Source organism: Prionailurus viverrinus, chromosome A2 (genome assembly GCF_022837055.1).
Source record: "Prionailurus viverrinus isolate Anna chromosome A2, UM_Priviv_1.0, whole genome shotgun sequence".
Classification (NCBI taxonomy): Eukaryota; Metazoa; Chordata; class Mammalia; order Carnivora; family Felidae; genus Prionailurus; species Prionailurus viverrinus.
Genome location: NC_062562.1, coordinates 21,534,618 through 21,554,921, shown reverse-complemented (window position 1 = coordinate 21,554,921; position 20,304 = coordinate 21,534,618). Strand labels below are relative to the sequence as shown.

The following is a 20,304-nucleotide window of genomic DNA, read 5'->3' as shown; positions in this document are numbered from 1 at the left end:
GCAGTTAAGGCTCAAAATTAGAGTCAGTCACACGAACTGATACTCAAAAGTTGCAGAAAACAATATGTTTGTCATGAGTTTATTAGAGCAGCGTATTAGTAACACTATGAAGTGCTGTCTTGGTTATTTACTTAAAATAAAAATTACAAAACAAAAAGAGGCTTCCTGGGTCCTATTTTCACCCCTGTGCATAGGGATTTGCATGTGTAATTACCATGAACACCGAGGGCAATTAAGCACCAAATCCCGATGCCTGGAGATAAAGACAGAGACCTCAGAAAGTGACAGACAAGCTTGGAAGAGGAGGAAGGTTCAGGAAAGTGGCTGCAAACCCAGATTTTCACGTGCCCCCGTGACTGTTCCAATAGCCTCCATATGCCATTTCTGCGTTTGTAACCCAGAGCTGCTTGTTTTCGGCACAGCGAGCGACAGCTCCAACTAACCTTGGAGTTGAGCTTATTTCTGCTTTAATGGGAAACAACTCCAGCACGTACCGCTGGGGGCTGGAACTCTGCTGAGCATTTTAAAGGTGATGCATGAGGCAGAATAGAGGCGCTGGCTGTCTCACGGTAAACCACGTCGGTGGTGCAGGTGTGCCTGGGGGTGTCGGCCAGCCTCGCTCTCCCTGGGGTGCACGCTCCCAGATCTGCAGTGGCTCCTAGGCAAGAAGCTTAGGGCCCCAGGGCTTGTAGAGGCCGAGAGGAGGACGGGCTGCCGGCCCTCAGGCTTTAGGACAGCTGAACTTGCACCCAGGCCACCTTCCCCTCACAAGAGTCGCGTGTTGATCTGGGGCAAGGGGCTTGTGGAGCTGTGAACGCCACAGGAGATGAAGCCCCGAAGCACTGGGCCTCCTGCCTGGGCTGGAGGACAGTGAGCTGGCAGCCTGCTGACAATGGCATCCACTGCAATGATGGTGGAACATGATGGGTTAGGGGTCACTGGGACCCTCTGTATTCACTAATGCATCTGGGTGGGGTTCATTTGTGCCCATGTGGGACGTGTCCCCGTCTGGACACCACTAGTGTCCTGCCAGAAGCCACTCAGCGTTAATGAGTAAGAAGATGCCTTGGGGAGGCCGGCCTTGAGAAGTGTGCTGCCTTCCTCCCAAACCTCAGCCAAGAAGTCCTGGACTGGTGCAGGGGTCACCAAAGTGACCAAGGCTTTGGGTAGCTTGTAAAAACATGTCCTACATCAGTCTCAGGCTGGTCCAAATGGCCTAATGATGTACTGTCCATGGGCAAGGAGGCCAAGAGGTGAACAGACCGTCCAGGTCTCAGGACTTCAGCCCTGCTTTGCTCCTAAGCCACTCCGCATTTTGCCCAGGATGCATCTGGAATACTGGTTCTAGCTGCTGTTACTCTGGGGCACCCACGCTCCCAGAGGAACTCCATGTGGGTCTCATGGCCTCTTCACGACAGCTCTGAGATGGGGGACCTTTTGGTCCCTCTGACAGGCGGGGTGGGGCTGAAGGACTTGTCTTGGCCAGTGCAGCTGGGATGTGAGCCCAGGGCAGCAGGCCTCCCAAGGCCGAGCTCCCCTCCTCGTTACCTTTCAGGGATGGCCCAGCTCTGGCCACACAGAGGGACTTCTTTGGGGCTGCCTCCCCCAGAGTATGTCTCTGTACCGAGCTGCGTTCCGCGGGCGGCTCACGGCTTCCAGCAGACAACCCCGAAAGCCCAGGAAGACTCTGCCTACCATACTACAGCTGTTCCCTGCAGCCCATGGTGTCACGTCTTCTCCATGGGCTCCCAGAAAAAATACACTGGGTCTGCAGAAGGCCCACCTCATTCCATACTGGGACGTTTCCCGAAAATACAGGCCTAACCCTCTTCTCCCTCGAGCCGAAATGGCCCAGGGGGCTCCTGAGGGGAGGTCTTGGCTCTCCTGGCCCAGAACCGGGGGCAACAGGGGGCTCAGCGTAGACTATGGTTCTGCCCGAGCGGCCGCTCCAGAGCACAGGCAGGCCCACCACTTGGCCTTCTCCACTGAGATGCTAAGTTAATTGAGGCTGGGCTGAGGATGAGCTCTCAAGAACAGAAAAAGTCAAAGCTACAGCAGGTTAGAAAAGGAAGGGACAGAAGGAACGGATGCAGTGAGGCCATCTGGGCTCAGGCCTGGAGAGAAAGAGATGGGGTCAGCTTTTTGCACTCTTCGGGGCAAAGGAGCCAGAGATCCAGGTCAAGGAGTAGAGGCCCAAAGGCAAGAACAGCCTCTGGGAGGAGAGGGGACTTCTAAAGAAAGGGCAAAGAGCCATGAAATGGCAGAAGACTAAAGAGCAGAACAGAGAGAGAACATGAGCAAGATGCAGAGATGGGCAAGGAGACCACTTAGCCCAGATGGTAGAGAGAACGGATGGGCTGTGCCTGCAGCCACAGGCCCCTGCACTGTTCCTCCGAGGCTGGCCCCTGGATGTCACCTCCTTCTCAAGCTTGTGATGGCCTGGGGGCCACCTCACACCCCCTGGGCTACAAAGCCCTGCTGTCACCAGTCCTGTAAGGGGCTCCCTGAGCACCCCACATGGGCCGGTCCCAGGCGCCGGGAGCAGCCAGCCTGGCGGGGTCTGCTGCTCCGACCGGGTTACAGCCTGAGCTCCGTGGCCCTGGGGATCTACCCATCTGCTGGCCCAGAGGGCTGGCCCGACATTCCCATTTTCCAAGGGTGCCATGATGTGGGCGAGTCTGGGAATCCCTGGTCTACTGGAAGAGAAAAGAAAAAACAAAGAGCCAAGTGGCGAACGCAGGCACTAAACCCTGCCCTGACTTCATTCAGAGTTTGTCCCCCGATGCCTGAGAGGCACCGCCTCGTGAACCTCTTCAGCGCAGTAGCACTTATCTGAGATTGGGCCTGGGTGAGCACCACCCCAGGAGCATATCAATGATGGGAGCTCCCACGGCATTCTACCTCCTGCCAAGGCCCCACTGCCTTCTTCTTGGGTTCCACCAAGCCCCCTGCTGCCATTCTGGAAGAGGGTAACACCTGTCATCCTGAACCCCGATCTTTTCTAAGAAATAGAGAGAAAAGGCCAGGCCCAGTTATTGAGCCAAGAAAGCAGAGGGATATTTAGCCTCTGTTGGCAGTCTAGCAGGGCTAAAAGTTGACCTGTTTTTCAGAGGAAGGGTGCTTACAGGGTGAGCCAAACTCTAGACCTTCTCTTTCTGGTATAATTAAGAGAAAGCTTCACAGTAATGTGAACACGCTTGCCAAGATGTCGGGGTGAGACTGGTTTGTGAAGAAGGCGGCGTGTGAACAGAGGTGAGGTGAGGCGGGGAGGGCCTGCCGGCCCTGGGAGGAGGGTTTACTCGGAGGGGCGCAGCCGCTATTCTGAAGCATGCATCTGTGTTTCAGAAACATCGTAGGGGAATACGGCTGCCAAGAGATAACCCTGATTCCATGCCACCACCCTAAAACAGAATTGCTTCAGAATATTCTGAAAGACTGAGACTTGAAAGGAATGGAGGCTGCAGAAAAAGCTCAAGCACATCGTTACAACAATTTTAAGAAAGCAATTTATCTAAGCCATGCGAGCACTGGGTGCAGCAGCTGCGAGGAAAAGAACGAAAACCAAAGAGTCGTTTTAAATGTGCAGTATCCGTTCTCCTGTGGGGAGCCAGCGTTCTCTACGTGGGAGTGTGGGGGGTTGTTGTTGTTGTTGTTCTTTGGTGTTTGGGGGGTTTTGCTTGTTGGTTTTTTTGCCTTTCTCATTTCTTTGGGGCCATCATCCCCTGCTCTGAGCAGGTGGCTCCACCAGCTACGGGGGACTCTGTCCGGTGGCCAAAGCTCACACTGCTCTCGCTTCATGCAGAGGGCCAGAGCGGGCCACCATGCTGCTGTCTCTCTCTCTCTGCCACCCAAGAGCCAGAATTGTCACGTCAGAGAGAGAGGCCTTGGCCATGTCCTGGCCCAGGGTCCTGGGTCGGCTTCTAGGCCTGAGCCAGGACCAACCTGGAAAGCTGCAGGAGAGGTGATGCTAGAAAAGTTCAGTTGGTCATAAAGCAAAATGGTGCTCACAATGGGCCCAGGGCTGGGGACGGCTAGAATGTGGGTGTGGTGGCACTAAGCCCACGGATGCTGCACCTTTAAAACTGAAAATGAAATAGTCACAAAACAACCACCTCCACGTCTAAGTCCGGTGTACTTAAACAAAAAATGGAAAAACAGCATATATATTATATATATGTGTATCATATATATATATACATCTGAAAAAGTTTAGTCAGTTATTTTATGACAAATAACAAAGGAAATAAGCATGCCTGTTAGTTCTGTCTCTAAACTCCAGTTGAAGGGACATTCTGGGTAATTACGATGGTAAATTCAGTCTGGAGAAGAACATTTCAAAAATATCATTTTCTGAAAGCTATCTATTTCTTCTGAAACCTTTTCAACAGTATGTTGAAAGATAAGTGGAAACTAGTTTTAAATATTTCATTTTGGTTGAGAAAATATAAGCTTTCCGTTTTGCAACTGTAATCTCATTCCCCAACGGTAATCCCTCCGCCAATGAGAAAACCCCTGCTCCAGCCATCTGAGTCTTGGGTTTCCTTCCCACTGAAGCCTCTCCTTTTCTGGAATGGTCCTCCTGTTACCCCAAATCATGACACCAAAAGGCCAAAGAGCCTTCTTTAGCTGTGGGCCTGAATGCTCTAGCGGATACATAAAAGCATTCTGCAAACACCCTGTGGGCTTGCTGGAGATACTTTCATTAAAACCAATGCGTTGGCCAAGAACTACTTAGGAAAGAGATTGCACTGACCACCAGCTGGAGGGACAACTTGGTCAAGCAGTTTCATGCTGGTTTTCTTCCAGATTTTCTTTATCACAGCTCGGAGCTCTTCATTAGCTTGTTCCAGGTTCCCTGAATCCAGAAAGCAAGAGGGGAAAACAAGCCTTGTGTCTCTTAGCCAGCTCTCCTGTCTGATCCCACCGAGGCTGCCTCCCTCCCAGCCTGGCCTGGGGCACAGCCCTCGGATGGGGCGGGGCTCTCCTCTCCCCAGGGCTCTCCCAGTGGGGGTCACAGGCAAATGGTGGGCAAGCCTTGCACCGGGCAGGCACTCCACAGTGGGAACAACCACGTTTTCTTTCGGAATTCAAGGTCTATGCAGTCTGATCTGTCCTACCCTCCCACAGCCAAGACCCACCCCTTCCTTCCCACCGCCTCCAGCTACAATGTCTTCTCCTTCTCAGCTGCCTGTTCTAAACCCGGCCTCCATCCTTAAAGATCAGACTAAATTTCCCCCAAATGAGACTCTTGCAATCCCTACTGCATGTACTCGTCAGCACCACAGAATCCTGGTCTTTCATTATATGGGCTGATGCCTGTCTCCTCCACTAACCAGTCAGTACCTAAGACCACCCTGCCTTCCGCATCGCTCGGAGACACTGGCTGGGGCCAGCTATGGGTGTGCACCCTGCAAGGGGTACCTGGGAGCTTGGAGAGACTGGCTTTGTGGAGAGGTTCGCCTAGCACTCTGGGGCTGCCAGAAAACAGCCGTCTGCAGACTGTAGGCGTGCCTTGCTGGCCACTCTTCCTTCTGGTCCAGGGTGTCAACAACTGGGTCCTTCACAGCCTCCAGCCTCCCACCTCCTGGTCACTCCTCAACCTGCTTTCTGTCCCATCTCTGGAGTCATCACCGAGCCGACCCCAATGGCCATGCTCCAGGGCTGGGTGTGGCCATGAAGACCACTCTGGTTTGGTCTCAGCTAGGGAGAGGCTCCTTTGAACAGTCCCCAGGTGCCAGCTATGTGCCCGCCCCACAGAGGGGCTCCCGCAGGCCTCCTCTCATCTCATCCTCAGGACTTCTGATGGAGGTGTATTTCTTTTCAATAGAGAAAGGAGCTACAACTCAGCACGGTGGAGTCCCTCTCTGAAGATCACACAGTAGGAAGGGACAGCTGGAGTGAATGTATTTGTGACGGTCCTGTCTCTGCCCTAACCTCCCGTTTCTTCTGCTCTGTAGCAAGCAGTGGCAGAGGCAGGGGTCACCTCAAAACTCTCGGGGACAAAGTGAAGCATAAAGGCAGGCAGGAAGGGATGGGGAAGGTAGGGACAGCCAGCTGGCTCAGCACTCACCACCCCTTCCCCAGGGGAAGGCCCAGACAGGACAAAGAAAGGCCTAGATGGGAGAACCCAATGTGGGGTATGGCGTCCCTCGCTCATGTACCACCTGTCCTGTCCCGGAGATGCTCACCTTCCGTCTTGATTTTAAGAGCTGTCCGAACCAAAGCAAACAGAGTTGCATTAAACATGACTGTCCCATCACTGTTGAGAGGCATGTTCATGGCAACTAGTCTCTGTAAACAGAAAGAAGTTTCTCAACAGAAGGCAAATGATGGAGGATGACCACGTCCCTTGACGGTGTTTATTCTCAGTTTATCCCTCACCTTCTTTCCAGTCGACACGCAGTTCAATTCAACAACTCGCTGGGGGAGTACCCACCATCTGTGGGGACCCTGGAGCTGACACAGATCAAAGCTTTATCATGAAACACAAATGCTGGCACTAAATGGTGTGCTTTGCTTGTTTGTAAGCCCCACTGTTTAATCACCTCACTGTTCAAGCCTTCTTCTCTCCCCTTCTGCTAAGCGGCCATCCCTGCGTCCTGGGGTCGGGCCTCCCTTCAGGGCACGTCCTTAAGGCTGTCATGAGGGGTGAAATAATACACCAGGTACAACCAGCCAGGCACAGGGCTTGGGACTTAGGTCCTCACTGTTCCTAGCACAGGGAGTGTCCTTCAGGGAACCCTGCCCCGTGGGGCTGTCATGTAGTGCTTCCTGTGAGTCTGCGCGGTGGCTCTGTCTGGTCTTCCAGGGCAGGACCCCCACCTCCTGTTCCTCTTCCCGCTCCTGGTCCCTCGAACACCAGCCCTGAGAGCTGGGGAGGGGACTTGAGTGAGTGACACCCTCTCTGGGCCCCAGTTACCTCCCCTGCAAATGCAGGTGGCACGTCTAGCTGGGATTAAGGGAGATCATGGACACTAAGATTTCGGGGGACGCCTGGCACGTGGTCAGAGCTGAGTTAAGTGCTACTTGTAATTGTTAATAGTTCCAAACTTCTTATTTTTGGCTGGCAAGCCATCCTAAGAGATTTGTAACACTTTTTCCCTTCCCTATTAGCAGCCTGGAATCTTGTGTTCACATGACACATCCCACCTAAATTTCTAGCCCTGAGACCAACCATGTCTGTCTCCAAAACTAGCACTGGCAGCCAGGATGGCTAGCATGTACATTTGCTTTTCCCAGAAAGTTCCTGAATCAGCAAAATGGACCACTTTGTGCCTTAAGGATACTTAGATCCTTTATGTAAAAAGGTCTGGAAACGTAAACACAGAACGACAGCCATGAGCTGGAACCCATCTTGTTCTTGGAAAGCAGAAAAGAGGCTGGTACTGGAAAATTTAAGAAAAAAAAGTCAACTTCGGTGGCTTATTCTCTGTACCTACATCCGGAGTCCAGGCTACAGAGACGCAAAGACAGTGGCAAAGATCCCAAGGACTTGCCAACAAGGGTTTCTGGACTTTCAGGGCAGGGAACAAAGAGTTTTTCTCCAAAGATTTTTTGAGAGCCTAAGATGCAGTGTAGACCCCACTCTGTTACAGTGGGTTCTGTCTAGAGCTGGCCCCGCAACCCTGGAGCAGTAGAACCCCTGATCCCAGAAGCACCTCAGACCTGCAGGGAGAGGGCCCAGCTGTTGTGTGGACTGGCTGGATTTCTAGGGGCAGAGTCGCAGTTTCCATCTCCTTCAGAAAGGAGAATTCTCTTCTGTTGCTACTGCTACACTGACTCAAAGCGGTTCCCTGTGAGCTCTAAGGAAGGAGAACAAATCTCAGTTGGGGCTCACAGACAGCTTGGTATGGTGTGAAAACTACAGGGATGGGGTGGGGATCTGGACCCATCCCCGAGAGGCCACTGCTGATGCACGGCCCATGGGGACAGGTGCTCTGGCAGCAGAGGGGCACGCCACCACGTTCATGGTCACTCAAGCGAGTAAATGTTCAGGGCACCAAGTCTTCTCCATTCTACTTCCCAAGGAGAACTTCGGTCGGCCGTACCCTCCTCTACCCCACCTCCACTGCCCTCGCTCTGGCTCCTGTCACTTTACACGGAGACTCCAGCAGCTCTCAGGGAGGTCCCCTGCCTCGGTTCACTCTCCCGTCGCCAAGAGGCCACTTTCCACCGTGAAAGTCCACCCGTGCTTCTTTCACGGGACTCGGCGTGGCATGGGAGGCTCCTTGGAGCTGTGCTCGGCTTGTGCCTGCAGTCCTCTGCCATTTCCTCTTATGTTCTAGGCACACCAGTGACTCTCCGTTTGCCAACATGGTGACCGTTCCCCTGCCTCTGCATCTGAGCTCTCTGTGTTCCCTTTCTGCAATGCCCTTCCTGCTCCCACAAACTCCCACTTCTCTCCTGGACCTGGCACAAATGTCACCTTCCCCTCCACCCACCCAGTGACAAATTACTTAACTCCCTTCCTATTCTTCCTGTCGCTGACAGGGTGTCTTAAGAGTTACAAATGTGATAGCTCCTCAGGACAGGAACCACATATTATTTATCTCTGCAGCCCCAGCACGTCTGATGTAAGGCTGGCTGAATGTTACTTAACGTTTGTTGAATGAAGCAGGGAGTCCCTGCAGAGAGGCCATCAGACACGCAGACAGGACACTTACCTTACAGGCTACTCTGTGTGGGCATAATTTCCCAAACCCCAGGGGAGGCTGGATTCTGCGGAGCAGAGTGACCACATCAAGGTGCTTGATCCTTCCCCTGGAGACAAAGTACAGCAGGAGGTCCAGGGAAGCGTTGGCTGGCCTGAGCTCTCAGCCCATCCTGCCTTCCACAGAAATCATGGCCAACGTTCCAGAAACAGCCCACACAAATCACACGGAACCCTTTTCAACTTACTTTGCCTCAGGGTCATATTCTGACCATATTCTTTTGAATTCATCCAAATGGTGAGGCCCCAGAATAGACCAGTCCCGGGTCAGATAATCAAAGTTGTCCATGATGACAGCTACAAACAGGTTGATGATCTGAAAAAGCAAATCAGAGGCAAAGAAGCTGCAGCTGTCATAGTGGAATGGCTAGGGTTAGACCTTAGTAAGGGCCTCCTAATTATAAGGGTCATGAAACGTTTGGAACCCATTTTTCTACGAGAGGCAGTAAAAACTTTCTTTCTGGAAAATGTTTAAGAAAAAGGCAGGCTTCCAGCTTTCCAAAATGACTTTGATATAGTCCCAGGGGGAGGCAGGGGGCTGTATTATCCTGCCTTTTTGAAGCACATCCATTGCCGCCAAATAACTCGCACTGTTAGGTCACTGCTACCTGCGGTGGCTTTGAAACTTTTTATAAAGACACCAGCAGCCCTAAGAAGCTTGGTGAGTGTCCCAAGCCTGTTAGTGAGCCTCAAGCCCCTGTTTACAACCAAGGTGATGGTTATGCACCTGGTGAAGCAAAACCTCCAACTGCCAAATGAAGCCTAGAGTGCTCATCAACATACAGTGCCCATAGCAGGGGTGCCTGGGTGGCTCTGTTGGTTAAACGGCCGACTTCGGCTCAGGTGGTAATCTCCGAGGCCCATGGGTTCATGTCCCATGTTGGGCTTTGAGCTGACAGCTCGGAGCCTGCAGCCTGCTTCAGATTCTGTGTCTCCCCTCACCGCCCGCCCCCCTTCTGTCCCTCCCCCACTCGTACTCTCACTCTTTCAAAAATAAATATAACATTAAAAAAAATTAAAAAAAATACCCCACAGCAATTCGATGGGGACAATATTCATGATCTGAATCCCAAATGCTATACAAGCACCTGTCAATTGAGAAAGGGAGCTCTCGTGATCACCCACCAGAAATGCGCAGAGCATGTAAAAACTGATGAAATAAACAATGGCGAAGTTGCTTCCACACGTGTACTCCTCCCCGGGGCTGTAATCCGACTCGGGGTCACAGAGCTTCCCCGGGAGGCAGGCCAGCATGATCTCCTGCCAGGCTTCCCCTGTGGCACACCTTGTTTAGATTAACAAGAGAAAGGGCTTTAGCAGAAGAAGAAGGGATTTGAAGCTTAGACCTTTCCGAAATTTTTAAGAATTTTTTTAAAAACAAAAGTTTTAAGTAGAGCAAAATCTAAGTAATTTGGGGGAGAGGGCACTTCAGATTAGTGAAAATTCTTAAATTGAAATTCCTACTTATTTTCAAATGCAACGTCTCTGAGTCCACAGAGGCCCTGCTACAGCTAGCTCCCTTTGGTTTAAAACAATCATTTGAAGGGTGCCTGGGTGGCTCAGTTGGTTAAGCATCTGATTTTGGCTCAGGTCATGACCTCATGGTTCCTGGGTTCGAGCCCCCTGTCAGGCTCTGTGCTGACAGCTCAGAGCCTGGAGCCTGCTTCAGATTCTGTGTCTGCCCCTCTCCCGCTCGTGCTCTGTCTCTTTCTCAAAAATAAACATTAAAAAGTAAAAAAATCATTGGATACATGCACATCAATTCTTTTTGCATAAACAGATGTTTGTTTTTGTGTCTTCTCTTCTTTAAATGCTCATGTTCCAATCTTTAAATAATTATTAATTATGTTTTAATGACTTAACACCTGACTTGAGTAGATACCCATTCAATTTTGTTGGAAACAAAGAACTGGAAACCACCCACTGGCAAATGACTTGCTATTCAATCACTAGAATCATTAGAAAGTACGTGTATAACTTCTAGAAAGTTCTCTCACCTCAAAGCACCTTGTTCACAAAGTTCACTGGGGTTAAAAACAATCCTATAAAATCTGAAATTGTGTATGTTCCCCACTGGCTGTGTAAAGGTCTCTCTGTTCCTGCTAAATTTCATGGCTGTATTTAGACACATGCTCCCATGTGTCAGCATATAACCTACCATTTTCCCGGTGGCAGTAGAAGACCTACTAACTTACAAAGGGATAACTCTTAAGCCAGCCATGGTCTGAATGACCACAGCAATTTTCACCATCCAGAAAAGTTCCTCTGTGACTGACATGCCAGTGTCTCTGTTCAAGAATTCAAAACAAATACAAAAAGCCACCATGATCAACCAGGAAAGGCCCCGCAAAACACATGTCCCGTGTCACACTGGAGCCTGGAGCCTGGAGAGAGATGTGCCTCGTGGGATGAAGTCACCTGAAGAGCAGCAGCACTGCCTGGGGAAAGGTCTGGAAATTGTTGTTCCTGTTGATCTGGTTGTTATCTCTCATAGCAACTTTCCCAAACATCTAGGTGGAAAAATTTTTAGGGAAATAAAGATTTTGTCAAACAAACAAAAAACCCCCACAATTATCCCTCCCCCGCAAAAAACTACCCAAAAAGCAGATTCCACATGTGAATTTAGAACTAACACGAGTTTGATCAACACCCACTAGGGCTTTCTCATGGTGCTTGGGCACTTCATTCACTCAACAAACATGCCAGGCAGGGTGCTAACCACGGGTGGCGAGGTGCTGAAGTCAGGCACACCCTCACATCAGGGAGTAACTACCAGGAAATCAGACAGACAGCCCCCACCCCGAGGACAGCTGGGATGATCCAGATGGACAAGGAAGCACATAATGTATCTGAGGCCTCTGGAGCAGTGACATTTAGGCCCAGAACTGAAGGAAAAGTAGAGGCTGGTCAGGTGACGAGGAGGACTCAGTGTTCAGGCAGAGGAAGCATGGCCTGTGAAGGAGCAGAGGCAACACGGCCCCGGAGCTCCAGGAAATGAAAAGAACATGAGTGTACACAGACAAAAGATCGGGCTGCAGACAAGCGTGGGGCCGGTGAGCTGCGGAAAGGAGGGCGGCCTCTACTTGAAGGGCCAGGGGAAGTCAGCTGTGGAACTTGGAGGAGCAGGCCAGTTTAGAAGAGTGTGATGCCCGGCAAAGCCTCCCGAGTGAACCGGTGACAGAACGTGCAATATGCAGTGTGCAGTTTCCTGAGACCGCTCTCGTTCTGTGGGAGGACACCAGGTCATCGAAGCCCCTTCAGGGCACACAGCATCCCATGCTGAGCTGCAGGTGCTCAACTGTGTCGACTCTATGTTCATAACTCCCAATAAGATCCCTAGCGAACTGCCAATGTTCCTATGCCTTCAGATAAGCAAGCACAGCCACCTCTCTGCTCTGGAGTCCCCCACCTCTTTGACACTCACATCCCTCTTATCTGAAAGACAGCATCCAAGCCAGCAGAGAATGTGGCAGAGAAACCCCCCAAGGGGTCCAGCAGGCTGTGCTCCATCCCCTTCTCCTCCTGGAGGCTGCACCTACTCCACTGGGGCTCAGCAGGGAATGAAGCCCCAATCCCTTTCCTCCACTCCAGGAGAAGCAGGGAACAATCCTGTGGCACCTCAGTCATGGTCACAGAAAGGCCTGGTTTCATGCTTCTTTTTTAAAGGGGGTGCTACCGATGCCAACTAATGGTTCCAGTTCAGCCCCAGCCCCAGCATCTGGGAGCCGCCGGTCTCAAGTAAAAATCTCACTTCGTTTCGATAAAACCTAACTTTCCGGACTATAAACAGCCTTCTGTATCACTAATATCTCCTTAGTTACATCAGTACAGAAACTAGAACAACTACAGCTTTTTTTAAGTGCCGCATTTCCTGTTGCTAAACCAACTGTGGGTTTTCTCAATCAGTTGAGTCTCCCAGGACTCAGAGTGGGGGGTGAGGAGTACCACTAAACCCAGCCTTCTTTGGCATATCCCTACCTCTGCTGGCTCCTGAGCCTGGCTCTCCCTGGCACAGGTGCTTTCCTGTGGAGTGCTCTCCTACAGAGCCATGTCCTTCTCATCTCCATATGTCTTCAGTAGCCAAGGCGTTTGGCTGGAAAATCACAACCCTGTCTTTCCATTCTGCCTGGCCAAGGCAATCTTGCCACAGATCTGGGGCTACCCAGAGAAGGGGAAGCTGGGGGAAAGTGGCTTGTGCTTACCTGCATTCCAATAACCGCGTAGATGAAGAATAGCATGGCTATGAGGAGGGCGACATAGGGTAGTGCCTGGAAGAGAGGAAGCCTTTGGCTCAGTACCAGCTTCTTGTGTCCCCCTCCACCCCCTGTGACTGCTCAGGTGCAGAATGAAGACCCAACACAGGGTCACATGCTTCTCTTTTCCAGGTTGTGTTGAAAGGACGCCAACAGTGAACAAGGACTTTTTAAACCACAGCCCAGCATGATGATTTCAGTCCTGAGGGCACCATCCATCTGTACGCCTAGTGTTATGAAGCTACAGGCAGAAGTGCTTTCCACCATCATTAACAGTGTACCCTGATCCGAAACAGTGTCAATGCAGACACATCACCCTCACAACAACGTTTACATCCGTCATTAGATTCCTTTGTGAAATTACCATAAGTGATCAAACCATTCCAGAACACTGGATGTTTGGATTGCTTCCACTTTCTTTTGTGGGCATGTTTGGGGTGGGGGCGAGGGGCTACTGTAGATCACGTTGCAGAGAAACATCTTTATGCAAAATCTCCCATGTCTGCTGAAGTATTTCTTTAAGGGGAGGTCTTAGGAATGACACTGCTGGGGCAGAGGAGAAGAACCCCTTTCCAGATGCTGCTATAGAAAGCAAGATAGCTTTCTTAAAATGAACACCTCCTGAAGGAACCAGAGTTGGGGGTTGGGTCAAGGAAGAAAAGGAGCTAGCCGGGTGGTGGCTAAACCTGGGTTCTCCTTAGGACTGAACATTAAATACACATATATGTGTCGGGTCCTTCAATCCATAATCTTCACCTGCTTTTCTAAATCATGTTGTGTGACAGGAGATGTCTGTGCACGTGGCAGGCAGAGGCCGGGTTGTTGAACTCAATGCCAAGCGCACATGCTTAAAGCATCCGCTTTCCCTTTTACTCAAAAAAGGCCACCCAAAAGCCAGCGGCTGTAAGCTCCCTGACCTGTGCCAGCTCTGGATCTGTGACTGCCAACTGTTGATCAGAGCCCCGCAGAGTTAGTTCCAGGCTTTCCTCACCACACCTACACGCATTTTCTTCCTAGATGACGGAGTCTTTCAGAGCTCCTTTGGCACCGTTTCTCAGTTTTTGTGAACTACCACCCTGTGAAATGAATTTATCTACAGCGACCAAATCTTTAAAAAGGAAAACTTTAATAATTTCTTGAAAAGCGAGGATGACACAATTACGTAAAACTATTCCATTTTTTACAGCAGTTCGTTCTCAGACTTTGGTACTTTATATTAATAACAAACATCTGGGATTTTGTCTCTTACCGAGACCAAGGCTCCCGTGAGGCCCCACTTGCTCTCTCTCAGAGCTTCGTGCCTGGTTCTTCCTACAACCTCATTTCCCCTGCCAGGATTTGGAACTTTCCTTCTTTGAGTTTTTAGATCTACCCCCTTCCCCAGATGCCATCCCTTCCCTTTATGTGTTAAAATCCCACCCACTGCAGAAAAATGCTATGTGGGATGTTAACCGGTGTTACTTCTCAATGTGAATGTTTATTACTTTCAAATTAAAGATAGTCAAACAAAGAAAGATTCATGATTTGCACATAGCTACAAATCCCCTACATAGGTGAATCTTTTTGATGAGAATCTGTACCCTGTCCTCAGTTAATTCCATCTAGAAGACTAGAACGTCTGGGATGGAGTACTAGACAGTACCGGAGAAGCTGGGTCCTGGTTGAGGAATAGACTAGAACCAGCCTGCACCAGCCTGGAGAGTCACAGATGACAAGGGAGGCTTGGCTTATGCCCAAATGTCCTCAACGCTCTGATCCTTCCAGGCACTGGGTAACACATTGCTCCGTGATGGTGTGCCGGCCCGGGTGAAGGGGTCTCTGATTCGTGTGTAGACCGGCCAACAGATAGGACCATGGCAGCCCAAGAAACTGTCCTGGCAGGAGGCTGTTAGGTTTGCAGGGGTCACCTGGGACCTGCCCTCTCTCAGATGTCACCATTCACCACTGGGTATCCCAGGGAGGACTGAGGGGCTTCGAGGCTCCCCATCTCTACTAGTCTTAGAAAGGTTACACCTGTCCTCAGCTGTGGGTCCTTACTGCCTTTGGTTTCCTCTTAGCAAGTGATCCTGTTTGATTCACTGAGTCCGGCTGGGTCAGGTGCCTTCCGCATTCCACTCCCTCTATCGACTCAGGGGATCCCAGTGGCCATGCCGAAGGGAGTCCCGGTCCTCCATGACAGAGGATGCTCACTGGTTCACATGTGGTCTTCAGGAGCAACAGATAAGCCCCTTGTGGGGCTCTTACCTGAAAGGACTTTATAAAAGTCCACAGCAGTGTCCGGATGCCTTCCCCCCTGCTGAGAAGCTTCACCAACCGCATCACTCGGAAAAGACGGAAAAAGGTGATGGAGATTCTATTGCTCTCTTCAGAGTTCTGAAGGGTTATCATGGAGAGGTCAAACCCAATGCAAAGTAGAACATGCAACACTTTCAGAAAAACAGCAACAGAGGCAAACAAAGGTGACAGAGGTAAGAGTTGAAGATGTGTTTCTAGGGCCTTTTCACCTTAAAAAGCATGATATGAAAGGAAGAGTTACATGCTAACAACACAGGGCTTGGAAAACCGCGTCCACACAGCACATGCATGCCCACGTGGTCTAGTGTGTTAAGAGGAGAACGCCGGGCTGGCCAAGAGTACTGGACACTGATGATGAATGCAAACCACTGCAGACACTGTTCTGGAAGGACAATCATGGAGAATACAGAAACACTAGTGGAAAACTCAGCATGGTCAAGGAAAAGGCCCAGCCCCGGGGGGACTCATCACTGATCTTACCCCGGGTGTAGCGGTGGGGACAGGGACATTGTCACTTTCAGTTGGCTTTAAGAAATCAAAGATTGAAAATGTATTAATGAATGGAAAGGAAGCAGTGGTTCAGAAGGATGGGCCCCTCCCCCCTTTATAACAATGTGTGGTTAATGTCCCAGGACAATGCAGCTGCTCCCTCCCTGAGAAGATGCCAGGGGCTCTGCCTGGACCCGGACTTGAGGGTGGGCAGCCTCGGACACAGGCTCAGACACGCTACTTTCTAATTCACATCCTGGGACACAATGCGCCAAGGTGGTGGGCATCCAGTGAAAGAGAACACTACAGGACCTCAGTTGCTCCCAAAGACAGAAATGCGCGGTGGGACCCTGCATCTCACGGGCAGGCTAGTTCTCTTGGCCGAGGCTGGGTTGTGGGTCCAGGGAACGAACTGCTCTTCAGGCCACCTCTAGCCCTGAGGAACAGAATGAGGCTACTGAACGGGGCAGGGAGACTGGCACCTGCCTGTGGCCCACATACCTCCTGGGCCACGTGCCTGGGCAAGGTGTCCTACAGCCCTTGTGGTGGAGGTGAGCAAACCAAGTCAGTGTGGGTGGGAGAGGGGCTTTAATGCCCAGCCTACAGCCCAGACTGCTGGCAGAGAGGACGGTGCTCAGCACCGTGTGACTCCTGGGAAGCAGCAGCATGGGACCAGCCCGCCCTGAGCTTCCATACTTCTACCTCATCCAAGGTCTGGCTGGGTGCCTCTCATTCGGGCCCCAGGGGGCTGAACCACAGGGCTCGCCACCCAGTGGACACCTGCCTCTTCTTCAGGTTGGGGGCCCCCTGAGGGTTGGACCTTGCTTCACTCCACTTGGTGCCCTGCATGAGGCACTTACTCATTAGATGTTCAGTAAGTGTTTAGGAGAGTGGAAAGAGGTCATAAGCAAGCTCTTCCGGACATCGGGAGGCACCATGAAATTAAACAGAAGACTGAGCAAGAGATAGGAACAGCCTCTCTGTTCCCTTTAGGAGGGCCAGCTCCACGGAAGCAGCTGGTCTACCTGGTAACTGGCAAAGGAATGAGCCTCTTCTGGTTGGGGGCCCGGGCTGCTGAGTATTTACCAGGGTTTCTAGGGAGCCTTCTGCATGGTGTGTCTGCACAGCTAAGGTACATATGCACACACATAGATGTGCACACAAATCTGAGGGAGGGGTTCTCCTCCCTGGGGATACAGGGAAAGTAAGGGCTCCGTTCTGGAATCTCACTCTTATTAACAGCTGCCTCCTGGGACCAAATACAAAAATCACAGAAAACAAGAGTTGGGCATGTCACATCACTACTGAAATTCAGCAGTGTGACAACAAGCCCAGGACTGACAGGTTCTGAAAGGGTGGAAAGGGGGTTCCTGGTTCACCCGGGATGCTCAGAATGCAAACTCTCCAATGGCACAGTCCAAGCCCCTGTCACTGTTTCTATTTTCCTCTTTTCTCTCACCTCAAGACAAAGAACATCCCCTTAAAGGGACAGATGATGGTTTTTAACTTCTGACTTTAACAAATGAAGGAATTAGTTTTCCAAACCTCTGTCTCCCAACCCCATCTCCCTCAGGGTTGTCAGCACGAGGCTTGGGTCGCACCCATGCAGCCAGAGTGCAAGGGCATGAGTATAAGGGTGTGTGTGAGCATGAACACCCCTGCCTGCATGTGCTCAAGGGGGCCAGAGGGTGCACAAGAGAGAGCACTCTACAGTTATACTTTGGAGATGTCCGACCTGCAAGAATAAGAGGTCTGTTGGTCGGGGAAGACACTCTCTGGCTACGACCTGGCCACAGCCCCTTCTGCCTGTCCTCCACATCCCGTTCCAAGTCGGATGGACCTCTCACCGCCCCCTCCCCCTCATAATGTGGGAAGTCAGCAGCCAAACTGACTTTTGAGGGGGACATCTCTTTTCCAACTGATATCTTTGAAGTATGGCAAATCTTAGACTAGGAACTTGAAACCCTGGATATCCTTTTAAAAAAAGGAAAACAAAGAGGAGGACAAGACAGCATTTGTGGAGGGACAGGTCAGCACGACATGCAGCAAGGGCAGAGACAACAACAGCACAGCAATCCACGTGCACCCCCAGCGCAGCCTGCGACACCTTCTCCTGCGCTCAGCGCCACGCCGGCCAGGGGGCACAGGTGCAGGGGAGGACGCTGCTGGCCGCACCGGGGGACGGTGCAAGTTGCCAAAATATCTTACGGATTGGAAGGACCCTAAAGGTGGCTTTGCCCAAACTACAAATGCCAGCCAGATGCAAAGGGTGGGCCAGCTCTCACCCTGGGCTGCACATTCCAACTGCCTGGGGGTCTTTGACAGAATCTACTGCCTGGGTTCCACTCCAAAGATTCTTCTCTAATTGGGCTGGGGTGTGCCGGGGCTTTAGGAGTTTTAAAAGCTCCCAGGTGGGCGTCTGGGTGGCTCAGTCGGTTGGGCATCCGACTTCAGCTCAGGTCATGATCTCACACTCCGTGAGTTCGAGCCCCATGTCAGGCTTTGTGCTGACAGCTCAGGGCCTGGAGTTTGCTTTGGATTCTGTGTCTCCCTCTCTCTCTGCCCCTCCCCTGCTCATGCTCTCTCTCTGTCTCAAAAATAAATAAATACACTAAAAAAATAAAGAAAAGCTGCCAGGTGATTCTAAGGCCCTGCTAGAGGGGAATGGCAGTCCTAGGCTGGGGTAAAGCGGGGCACTCTTCAGATGGTCACTCACACCAGCAAATTCCTTTAAGGTGTGGATTGGCCATACCGAGTGGGGCCCCTAGAAAAGCCCACTTAGGCCATTACAGCTGAGCAGTGGGTTCTACTGGAGTTGATGAGGGTTCAGTACTCTAACAATGTAAACAGGTTAGAATGCATCCCCATCTTTCCCCTGGGGGTGGGGGGGTGGGGCTCGGAAACAGCAGGCTGTGAAGTGTGTGGTGGGAACGTGGGTGAGCTGACTCTCTATGCGATTCCAGAATCAATGACAGGATGCTCTCAGAGGCTGAAACTGGAAAAGAGCTCACTCCCTGGGGAGTTTTCCAAAACCAATCGCCGGGGCTGCATGGCCGGTCCTCACAGAGGGGACTGCGGTGCCACCCCTGGCCTTGGGCTAGTGGGCCTGGGCAGCTCCTTCTAACCATGAGGTGCCAGTGTCTTCATCTGGGAGCCCCACAGAGAGACTGCCCTCAGCCCCAGGTGGCCAAACCATATGCAGGGGCCCAGAAATCTCTGTAGATCCCTAGGAGCTCTCCTGACATTCCCTCCAGCCTCTTCACACAGGAAGACCAGTGAAAGGCTCTTGAGATGCAGGGCCAGGGCCAGCCCCCAGCAACTATAGGAACCAAACAAGCCCTGAGTTTCTCAAGTGCAACCAAAGATCAGTCTGCACTTGCTGTATTAATTCCCATCTTTTCCTGGTAAGGCTGAGATGACGTGGTTTTCCAATTCAGACAGGAAGCAAACCGGCATCCCAGAACCAGTTAACTCAAGGCATCCCACTCTTTGCAGGGGATGGGATGGGGAACTTCCCTCTGGCTACTTCTGACTGGGCACATAACACTGCTGGGAGAGGCAGCTTCTGTATATGGGAATGCTGAGTCTGTGAAATCAGTGACCTGGCCCCTGGAAAAGGGCTGGCTTCTGGAATGGAGAGCTGAACAACCAGAAGCTGAGCACAGCTGTTGGTCACCTGGTCCAAACGGGGTACCTGACAGGTCAGGGACAACTGTTGGGTCCCTGGGAGTACGCTCCCTACTGACTTTTCACATGCTCTTCAGTAAGTGAGAACAAGGCAGTCACGGTTTCTGCACAAATATTTTGCCTCTCCAGCAATAACAACAGTGGGAAAAGACTCCGTGCTGGCAACAGCCACTGCCCGGGTGAAGGAGAATGGGGTGCTCTGTCATTTCCCCATTCAAGGCACCAACAGGCATCTGAGGGGGAGCAAAAGCGAGCCTACCAGTCGCCATCTGACATTTTAGCAGCTTGGTGATGTTACGACCAGATGTGATAAAGACAAGTCTTCGAGAGCCATCAGACCATGGTCAGAGCAGGGTAGGGTATGTGGGGCGGGGGCAGCAGGAGAGGGCTGGGTAAGCATCAAGCAGGACAACAGAAAGGGCCATCCAAAATGTTTTTGCAAACAGTGTAAGCACAAGCTAGGTTTCTCATTTGCGGGCCAGATCAATCATTCTCGAGGACTACGTTGGCAAGTCACAGAGCCAAGCGTGACTGACCAAGACGGCCCTGGCCCAGACCCCAGCTGGAGACTGGACACAGGGGAAAGGAAACAATTTAGATGACCCTGAGCCATACATAGCACACCCCGTGAAACTCAGTGAAAACCACAGGTGGGGGAAGCCAAAAACAAGTATACAGTCTTTAGAGTGCTTTTGCTTTAACGACATCACCGTATATATGTTTATATATACTTGCCGCTACAATTTTCTAAAAATAAAACCAACATGAAAATCAATTAGGTAACAGAAAAGGAAGATCGACAGAGATTGGGGGAGAGAGCACAGCAGGTTAAATATCGCAAAAAATGATGACTTATTGCAGCTAAAAACA

At 51.3% G+C, this 20,304-nt stretch overlaps 1 protein-coding gene across 8 annotated transcripts in view; it reads right to left on the bottom strand.

Annotated features, from left to right (window-relative positions):
- The window catches only part of CACNA1D (calcium voltage-gated channel subunit alpha1 D), a 305,785-nt gene that overhangs the window by 24,971 nt on the left and 260,510 nt on the right, over positions 1-20,304 (bottom strand). For 6 of the 8 annotated variants that reach the window (XM_047850427.1, XM_047850425.1, XM_047850428.1 and 3 more), the window contains 8 exons: positions 15,208-15,336; positions 12,913-12,978; positions 11,129-11,220; positions 9,836-9,995; positions 8,899-9,026; positions 8,664-8,760; positions 6,189-6,291; positions 4,754-4,855 (listed from right to left, as the gene is read on the bottom strand). In XM_047850427.1, coding sequence (XP_047706383.1) covers positions 4,754-4,855; positions 6,189-6,291; positions 8,664-8,760; positions 8,899-9,026; positions 9,836-9,995; positions 11,129-11,220; positions 12,913-12,978; positions 15,208-15,336 — 877 coding nt within the window. Of the gene's footprint in view, positions 1-4,753; positions 4,856-6,188; positions 6,292-8,663; positions 8,761-8,898; positions 9,027-9,835; positions 9,996-11,128; positions 11,221-12,912; positions 12,979-15,207; positions 15,337-15,738; positions 15,784-20,304 lie in introns of all 8 variants that reach the window. The other 2 variants (XM_047850433.1, XM_047850431.1) reach the window with 1 other exon arrangement.